At 35.1% G+C, this 9,354-nt stretch overlaps 2 protein-coding genes across 4 annotated transcripts; one reads left to right on the forward strand and one right to left on the reverse strand.

Moving 5' to 3' along the window:
• Window positions 1-2,046: 2,046 nt before the first annotated feature.
• LOC122588770 (pentatricopeptide repeat-containing protein At5g42310, chloroplastic) lies at window positions 2,047-5,561 on the reverse strand. Of its 2 annotated transcripts, XM_043760965.1 has the most exons (7): window positions 4,217-5,561; window positions 3,886-4,038; window positions 3,731-3,802; window positions 3,134-3,338; window positions 2,864-3,009; window positions 2,352-2,597; window positions 2,047-2,268 (listed from the first exon to the last, which is right to left on the reverse strand). In XM_043760965.1, the coding sequence occupies exons 1-4, from the start codon at window positions 5,396-5,398 to the stop codon at window positions 3,234-3,236; spliced, it is 1,512 nt and encodes a 503-aa protein (XP_043616900.1). In that variant the 5' UTR covers window positions 5,399-5,561; the 3' UTR covers window positions 2,047-2,268; window positions 2,352-2,597; window positions 2,864-3,009; window positions 3,134-3,233. The 2 variants fall into 2 exon arrangements, with proteins under 2 accessions (XP_043616900.1, XP_043616901.1); XM_043760966.1 differs by lacking the exon at window positions 2,864-3,009.
• A 185-nt stretch (window positions 5,562-5,746) lies between these two features.
• LOC122588844 (transcription initiation factor TFIID subunit 9-like) lies at window positions 5,747-8,795 on the forward strand. Of its 2 annotated transcripts, XM_043761059.1 has the most exons (4): window positions 5,762-5,848; window positions 6,263-6,480; window positions 7,968-8,234; window positions 8,358-8,795. In XM_043761059.1, exons 3-4 carry the CDS (start codon window positions 7,977-7,979, stop codon window positions 8,634-8,636), a joined length of 537 nt encoding a protein of 178 aa, XP_043616994.1. In that variant the 5' UTR covers window positions 5,762-5,848; window positions 6,263-6,480; window positions 7,968-7,976; the 3' UTR covers window positions 8,637-8,795. The 2 variants fall into 2 exon arrangements, with proteins under 2 accessions (XP_043616993.1, XP_043616994.1); XM_043761058.1 differs by lacking the exon at window positions 6,263-6,480 and having other exon boundaries at window positions 5,747-5,848.
• The last annotated feature ends 559 nt before the right edge of the window (window positions 8,796-9,354 follow it).

Consider the following 9,354-nt stretch of genomic DNA (forward strand, 5'->3'; position numbering starts at 1 on the left):
ACACATGGACAATCAAACTTCAACATGGTGGTCTTTCCACACATGGACAATCAAACTTCAACATGGTGGTCAATTGACCCAACATAAACATAAAGGTATGCAAATATACTCACCTCCTTCGCAACTTCAATATTAACGCTAAAAGATAATGCACACATACAAGCTTCAACCTATGCTCATAACATACAAGTATAAGCTCATATTCACAACTTGACTAGTTCAACCTAGTCATTCTCAATCACTAGCCTTCCTATACCCAAAACCCAACCCATTTGTCATTGAGTCTCACTTTCTTCAACAATAATACTAGGTAGTTCAACCTACCATTTTCATCAATAATTCAATAACTAGTCAAAACTCATCTTTTCTCAAGAACTAAAATTTTCATATGAACTTATCAATTTCATAGTCAAACTTAACATATAAATCAATGACAAACTAGGTTATCTAAGGTATTGGGGAAAAATAATCATAATATAATTTCTATCAAAATCTCTAAATTGGTTCGCTCCATGAACCATAATTTCAAAAGAAAGATGAAAACTAAGTTAAGGGAAATCAATACCTCAACCACAAAGAGCTAATTCAAGACTTAGATTGGAAATTCTTCTTCTTCCCTCTTTTCTTTGAATAATTTGGCCACCACCACCACACCTCAAAACCCTTACTTTTTAATTACTTGATTGAAGATTATTGATGGTGAAGATTTTTATGAATGTTCTTATTCTTGAATTAAAGGGAGAATTGCTTTGATAATTGAAAGGAATAAGTTGAACTTGCATGAAGAAAAATGGTGGAGAAAAGAAAAGAGTGAGTGGAAGATGACTCCAAGCAAAATTGGATGGCTGGCACATTTTGGGGGTGCCACGACCCACTTCTAATTTGTGGCTATTTTACCCGCTATCCGTTAAAGTTCCAACTAAATTAACCCCATATCCAAAAATAAAATACTAAGAACTTAATTTAATGTCAAAACTATGAAAAGGGGTTAATTTCTTTTACCTTAATAATCTTTGGGGTGTTACACAACAATATTATGATGATTGGCGTAGTGTATTGTTAACTCGAGGACTAGTAAATTTTCTCGCCTCTCTAGCACTGGGATTAACTACTAAAATCCCAACATTGTAACGAGTCAAACAAACAAGGCCGTCGCAAGAACCAACAATGTGACACCCTTCTATCTCCAATACCATTATCGTTATTGTTTCGATTGGCTTTTTTAATGACATTGTTTAGAAGATGAAATTTAATGAAACGCTGGTCGGAGATTATAAAATACCATGACTTACAAACACCTTGCATTGGGTCAGATCCTCCACGGACAGTCTAACGAATATTTCCTCAAGGATATCATCAACGGAAACCTCTGCCATCATACTGTGTGTGTATCTGCTAGTAAAATACTAACTGGATTGTTAACTATCAAAAAAGAATGTATTCATGATGACAAAAACAAACAAAACAGAAAACATGTATAAATTTTTATAAATTTAAATGACGCTCACCAAACTAGACAGCAACAAATGGTTGTGAAAGATGATTGTTGTGTGAGGATTGGATTTGAGATACAATAGGAAAAAGAAAAAAAAATTGAGTAATGAACGTATATATAATATAGGGTTTTAATAACAAACGATGAATTAAGTATAGTTTTTATACCGCATATTTTATTTTAGGTAGCAAACGATGGCTCAAGGGGAACGTGGTTGGTTATTCTTGTATGTCTTTCGTCTTATTGTCAAGCGCATAAGAAAAATATAAAAGTTTTTACATATCCCTCCTAAACACTTCGTTTAGGTTAAGTAACTGGTTTGAGGCATCTCAGGTTGGCAAGTCTTGGGGTTTTTTCCTCTGAATACTTGTAACGGCCCATGGTCAACATCTCGTTGGCTAGGGTACGTGCAAGGCTTCACCATTATACAATGAGGTTTCCCAGATGTCGCATACCGACTGAATTTTCGGAAAAAAAAAAGCACATAAGTGTATTAAAATCATTGCATGACAATGCACAGACATATTAAAATATAAATCTTCTAACCGAAATCACCAAAAACTAAATACAAAAAAATGGATCATTGTTACTCATTCGTAGGTATCTAACAGGATCTCAATAACGTAAAATGAAACGATACCGTGAACAATGAACATAGACAATGCACATTCCTCCTGGAACGCTTATAATCTAAATAATAGCATTGGCTGCAATTGCGATCCTTGGCCAGTGACGCGCAGACTCCATGCGGTATGGTCCAATAATGGCAGGGCCTACATTGCAACACGCGTGGTATGTAAGCAGCTAGACAGGAACAACCTTTGCTTGTACTATTAACCAAAAGCGCAGTAAATACCTTTCCTTTCTTCTTGAACTCGGGATTAACTCATACTGCTTTTGCAATTGATTCAAGAAATTTCCAATATTCAGGGTATATGTGTTCTTCTAATGGCCAATTCTTAATGATACACACAATGATTTATTGACTCGATCAATCAACTGTTACCACCATCCCAGGGCCTTTGTTTATAGACCCTTTCATGTCCTCTTTAGGGCAATGCTTTGGAAGAAGTACAATGTTCAACGTGCATAAACTGCATACCTGGAAAAAAAAATGTTAAACCTAATTCTCTATAGGAGGGACAATACCCAAAAAAAGAAGAAAAAAAACACAAAATCCAGAATTAAATGAATAAACGAGCATTCATATTATGGAGTTGCTTGCCATGATAACAACCAGGATTTACAGCCTGATTACATATTCAAGTTAAAAATGAACAGACATGTATCAAGGGGAACTAATAACAATGGAAATATGATCTATTATAATCCCACTAGATCTCATTGAAGTATATATTCAAGCATTACCCTTTATGCTAATAAAATATGCCTTCGATGAACTTTTCAGGCCCAATGACATCCTCTGGCTGCTTTGTCGTTGCCCAATGACTCTTTTTACGTTTATATAAGTTCATACAGTTTACCAATTTGTCCCATTACCAATTACATATAACCTGCATTGATCCATTTCCATACAAAACAAATGGGTTGAAATTGCCACCTCTTTAGAAACCATAATCATCATGGCATTTTTTTTAGAACACCATTTTGTGTACAGAAAGTATATAAATGAAGTACCTGACCAGACTTTGAAGAAATCCAAAGGAGGTGAAGTTGTGAACTCCCATTGTTGGCTAAATCGTTGGATGGCAAGAACTCTGTCCGTTAGTCGGTATAACTAACGCCGACGTTCAAGAACCATCATTGCAATTTGCAACAACTCTTTGGCTTTCCTATCCGGTGAACATCCAGCCAACTGCATATCCTTGTATACTACAGGTACCTGATATGGTGTCAATCCACTTAACATTTAATCAACTACGACAACATTAGAGGCTTTGGAAAAATGAAGTGAAACTAGAGGTGGCGAAATTGGAAGGTAGGAAGGGTGAGCATTGAGTTGGGTTGACCCGGAAACTTTGCCCAAACTTCTTTTAACATGACCACATAATATTCTTTTAGTACTAATCAGATCCTTTGAATAAAAGTATTTAAGAGGTTTTATGCATTTGAAATGCACTTTTGGCAACTTTCAACAGTTTAACCTATTTCATTCCAAGTTAATTTGGTACAGTATTATACTTGGTTGATGTATTAGAGATAAAAGTGCCACTGCTGAGCAAAATAAGTCGAATTACAAGATAATGATGAAGCACATAATTACAATTTACACACCTTGTCGAACTCCTTTGCCCTTATTAAAGCTTTCATAAGCGTACTGTAGGTAACCACATCTGGACTTACACCCTTCAGAAGCATTTAAACTACAATTAGCACAAACAACTTCAATACAAGATGTATCAAGAGATTACATAGACAGAAGGGCATACACTTTCTTTTATGTGTTGATACACTGAGAGTGCCTCCAAATGCCTTCCTGCAATCCCAAATGCATTTATCAGAACGTTGAGCATAATCAGGTTTGGTTCGATTCCTTCACGTTCCATCAATTGCAGAACTTTAACTGTCTGCTCACACATACCCTGCACAAAAAGATGAATCAAGAATTCTTGAAGACAAGCTAAAAGCTAATGTTTGTGCCTAGTACCTATCTCTATATGTAAAAACAAATGACTCACATGCTAAAGCAACAACTCACTGTGAAAATGGTAAATAAGAATACTACAAACTTAAGAATACACAAGAAGAAGAATAACTTGCCTGTTGGGCATAGGCGTTTGCAAGCACACAAAAGATTCTAGCCGACAAGGGGACTCCTTTCACTTTTAGTGCACTTATACACTCCCCCGCATCCTCAAATTTTCCATACTGCCCATAGATATCAACCAAAACCGCGTATATAATTCCACTTTGTTCAAACCCTCCACTTTTCATACGCTCAAAAGTCCTCTCCATTACATCCCACTTCCCCTGCTCTCCTAACCGACTAATAATAGTAACAAAAATAGTCGGATCAGGATACATCCCTTGTGTTTGCATCCTATCAAACAACACAAGTGCATTCGTGATATCACCATGCTTAAAATGCCACTTTATCAAAGAATTCCACGTACTAATATCCGGTGTAACCCCTTCTAGCTGCATTTTCTCAAACACTTGTAACGCATCCTCTAGTTCACCCGACTTCCCAAAAATATCAATAACGCTATTAAAAATCTTGTTATCCATCAATACTCCACTATCCTTTATCTCCGCTACAAGACTTATCGCTTTCTTCCACATCCCATTATCCCTATACAGCTCAATAATCCTACTATAAACAAACGAATCCGGCTCAAACCCGTCTTTTTTCATTTCATTTACAACCTCCCACGAGTCTTTCAACCGTCCACTACTAACACAATACCCAAGTAGAATCTCATACGTTTCTCGATTCTTCCACACACCCATTTCATTCATCGACTCCACAACCTTATCCGCAAGCGTTAAAAGACCTTTTTTCAAAAACCCTTTAAGCAAAACATTAAAAAGTTTCAATCTTGGATGATAACCTAAGAAAACCATTTCTTTGAAAATTGCCTCAATTTCGACTGTCCTGCCTGCACTTGCTAGTCCAGTTAACAAAGCTATATATGAAACATAACTTAAACGAAACCCTAAAGCTTCCATCTGAGATAAAAAGTCCATAGCTTTATCGATATTTCCTGTTTCGCAGAGGAAACGAATGTACCTGTTGGACAGCTCAGGTGAGAGCTCTTGTGAGGTTGTTTGATCGATTTGGGTATCGAAAATCGGGCTTTTGATGGGGCTTGCTAGGAAAATTACTCTGTTTCTTTGGTGTGAAGATTTAAGGGTTTTGGGTTTTATGATGTGGGGTTTAAAGAAAAATGCAAACTGGGGTTTAGAGATTATAATAATGGAAGATAAGATAGCAATAGACATGATTATAGCAAGTGCAAATATATTGAATGAATTTTCATGTAAAAAGGGAATTCTATAAAGATTAAAAAAAATAAAAATGGTTAAACATATGGAAGTTGAGTTCAGTTACATACCTTTAAAATGGGTCTGTGAGGGAGCTTTGATTTTACAGAGAGATTGTAAAGACAAAGGATTTTGAAAAATATAAGTAAAGATAGTCTTCATGTAAGGTAGATTTAAGACGATGATTCCTGTCTAGATGAAATCTTTACCATTTCAAGACGCGGGTTCGAATTTTAAAACATTTGTTTATTCACTTTTCTATTTTCTAAAATGCAAATGTCTATTTTATCCATATTCAACTGCTACATCATATGTCTATTTTCCTGTTTCTTCATCCTTTTATTTCATTATTTCTTGTTCCTCATCATACATCAACCTTACTGATTACTTTTAGGAAATCAGTTTCAGGTCAGCTGATTTATCTTTGTTTTTTCTTCCTTTCTTAGTTATCTATCTTATTCCAAATTTATAATCTTTTGTAGTTTTCAGAAATTGAGATCTCAGATTATTATGCTTTACACTCATACCTTCTAATCCCTTCTATCTTTACCATAGTGAGTGTTTGATAAAATGCGTAAATGAAATAAGTTTATTTATCCCCAGTCTTTTGTTTATAGTATTGTTTGATGGTCCCTGAGATATAGCAAGTTTTTAATCGAAATATCGGTTACTCGATAAGTTAGATTAAGCTAATTAACTGTTTTTTATATATGGTAATTCTTTCTGAAATAAGCAGAGTCAGAATTAGTGCTATGATACTTGCTATATAATCTGTCAAAATGAGCAGTAACACTTGAAACTGTGTTTTGGCTTATAAAATAGGTAATACGCAGATGAAATACACACCACCAAGGCACCAAATACCAACAATGGAGTGTGTATTACGATGCATACGATACTCGATTTAGTTAGCATAAGAAAAATTGAAACTTTAGCTGCCGGTGGTATTTTTGACTTTGAAACCAGATAGGCAGATAGGTTGACCAGCTCATTTAAAAGGGTGTCGTTTGTTTTAGCTCGGAACACAATGTTAATCTGAGGTAACCTTTCTAGGCTACAATTTTGTAAAGTTATCTCTTTTTATTAAATATTTTAAGGAGAGTTTTTTACTTGGTTTTTCTTCGTAATTGTTCTTTATCTGTTTTGTGCTTCGTTGCCTTAATTGTGCCTGCGAAAATCATCAAGTTTTTGTATGCAGTTCTTTTGTTGTGCACTGCATTTTCTATATTGTAGGCATTATATTTTTTAACTTACAACTTTGGTGAGACTTTAATTATTGGATGCTTCACATGTTTTGCCTGTCATATGCTTCACATGGTATAGGTGAGGGGATTTTTTTGAGAATATAGGGCCTTTGTTCTTTGATTAGGAAGTTTGTGATCTATAGTTGCGGAAATGTTGATTTTGCAGAAGTTAGGTCTGTTCCATATAAGAAGTTCTTTTTTTATGGTTCGACGTGTGTTTTTGAACATTAGGATTGAAGCTTCCCCTTAGTCTTTACTTGTAATAAAAATTAAGTTCTACTTTTAAGGTACAATTAAGTAAATTTCATTTGGTTGTGATATGAAACCAGTTAGTCTAGAACATGGTTCTCACGTTAATTTCATATAAAATATGACAATTCAGAAGATGTTTTGGGGGGCTTGCTAAGAAAAGTGTAGTAATTTTTAATATTAACGTAATAACTCTTACCTTTAAGCTAAAGATATATGTTTGTTTCCTGGAAAGCAGGCAGTATATTTTGTAGGTGTGGTTAAGGCAAGATCATCATACACCTGTATAAATTACATGATATAATAAATGTTTCCTCATGTTTTCAAACAAGACGGTTTTGTTCACCTTGGATTGTGATGCACTAAACAGTCCTTATACAGTTTAACCACACTTGTCATGCTTCAGATTATCCCCTCCATCTTCTTGATTACTTTGTGCCATCTCATGAGCTCTTACTCGGCTTCATCCTTTCAGTTTTCTGCATTTTTTTTGTTTTGTTTTGTCCAATTATACTTAAATCTCTGATATCTGGTAGTTCATCTCTAGAAGACACGTATTTGTAGTGTTTACTTTGATGGTTTCTACCTATTTATGATTGGAAGTTGAGATTGATTTAAATATTTGGTGGTAGAAATACTTCAATTTTATTCAAACCTCACATTGATATTGGGCTGAATCAAAAGTTGTCAGGTTGAATAGGTTGGTTGGTTCAGTTCAAAACAAAACGTAATTGGCGGGGGTAGTTCAGTTGGTGGATGGAACTTTCGACTGAAACAAGTCAAATTTGTTGCAGCCATACATAGTTATATTTCTTGTAGACATGTTTAATTATAGGATACTAGAAGATGCTTATATTTTAGAGTATTGTTATTTTCATTTTCTTTTATATGCACTGCCTCTGTTTATTTCCAATAACTATCCAGCGTTATACTTGTTAGATCATCTGTTCCAGAATGAATTTTGGTTTTCAGAATGGCAAAATGATATTCCAGAAAAGAAGTAATTTAATTTAGGATTAAATTGCTGATATCAGGTTTGAGGAATGGCTGATGGAGAAGAGGACTTGCCAAGGGATGCCAAGATAGTTAAAACATTGCTGAAATCAATGGGGGTTGAGAACTACGAACCACGTGTTATTCACCAGTTTCTAGAACTTTGGTATCGGTATGTGGTAGATGTGCTGACAGATGCACAGGTATACTCAGAACATGCTGGAAAGTCAACTATTGATTCTGATGATGTCAAACTAGCTATTCAGTCTAAAGTGAATTTCAGTTTCTCACAACCCCCTCCACGAGAGGTAATCCACTAAATTTTACTTGGATATTTGCTTCATGTGTTGCTCATGTATACTGTTATATTACATGGGTTTTTTTTTTGAAAGGCTCTTTTCCATTTTCTTTTTCTTCTTTTGGTTGGAAAGGTCCTGCTAGAATTGGCAAGGAACAGGAACAAAATTCCATTGCCAAAGTCGATAAATACACCAGGAATGGCCTTGCCTCCAGAGTCAGACACCTTGATCAGTCCAAATTACCAGCTTGTGATATCAAAGAAGCGAACAAGTGAAGCTGTTGAAGAAACAGAGGAAGACGAAGAAGGTAGTGATTCTAAGATGAACCCATCACAAGAACAGAGGAATGACTTGACCCAGAATCCCGGTCAACGAGTTTCTTTTCCTCTTGGCTCCAAACGCTCTAGGTGAACCATGTGTTAAGTTTGATTTTACTTGTTTTACAAATTGGAAATTCACGTAATGTTGATCTTCAAATCACTTATGATATATACTGATTACATAGAGAGAATGTTGGTAAATGTTTTATATGAAAGTAAGAGAAACTCAAACTTTGGGATGTTTCTTAAATTATTGTGTTGTTTATTCTCTATGTAAGTGTATTCATGAATACAGGGTCCAATAACTGATTGATATCATTGAAAATGAATGCAAACAAAATCTTTCACAAATACAGTACCATCATTTAGCATCCAATAAACCATCATTGAAGATCCCTTGTGTGTACATTTCTATTTATATATCCGAGTATGAGAGTATAGGTTATTTGCCTTTTCTCATTTCTAGTTAGTAAAGAAGTCTTTACAGTTCATATATATGTACCCGTTCTCTCGCCTTTAATTGATCAATTGGGGGACTAGCAGAGGCTAAGATCACAAAGAAATTATGGGTTAAATCAAGAACCTGTATTTCCCAGTTACTGTGACATGTTAAAAGAGTAAGCAGAATACGTTGCATTACAGATCTGATCCTCCCCCCTGGTTACAACAAAACCCCAAGACCAGAGCCATAGGAATTCCAACGAGATAAGGTTTTAACGAAGAACCTGAAAGAATTGTTTGTATTGTATGTGGCGAAATAAAGTAGAAGGGTGATTCATTTAACATAGTCAACTAGTTCCTTTTTGTTA

This window comes from Erigeron canadensis, chromosome 2 (assembly GCF_010389155.1).
Source record: "Erigeron canadensis isolate Cc75 chromosome 2, C_canadensis_v1, whole genome shotgun sequence".
Lineage (NCBI taxonomy): Eukaryota > Viridiplantae > Streptophyta > Magnoliopsida > Asterales > Asteraceae > Erigeron > Erigeron canadensis.

Bases quoted from the DNA above. Each gene is read 5' to 3' on its own strand.
- LOC122588844 (XM_043761058.1), top strand. From the start codon at position 7,977: ATGGCTGATGGAGAAGAGGACTTGCCAAGGGATGCCAAGATAGTTAAA. The intron at 8,235-8,357 runs GTAATCCACTAA...TTGGTTGGAAAG, and splicing joins CACAACCCCCTCCACGAGAG to GTCCTGCTAGAATTGGCAAG.
- LOC122588770 (XM_043760966.1), bottom strand. From the start codon at position 5,398: ATGTCTATTGCTATCTTATCTTCCATTATTATAATCTCTAAACCCCAG. The intron at 3,803-3,885 runs GTATGCCCTTCT...ATGCTTCTGAAG, and splicing joins ATCAACACATAAAAGAAAGT to GGTGTAAGTCCAGATGTGGT. The intron at 3,339-3,730 runs GTGTGTAAATTG...ACACCATATCAG, and splicing joins GGGCAAAGGAGTTCGACAAG to GTACCTGTAGTATACAAGGA.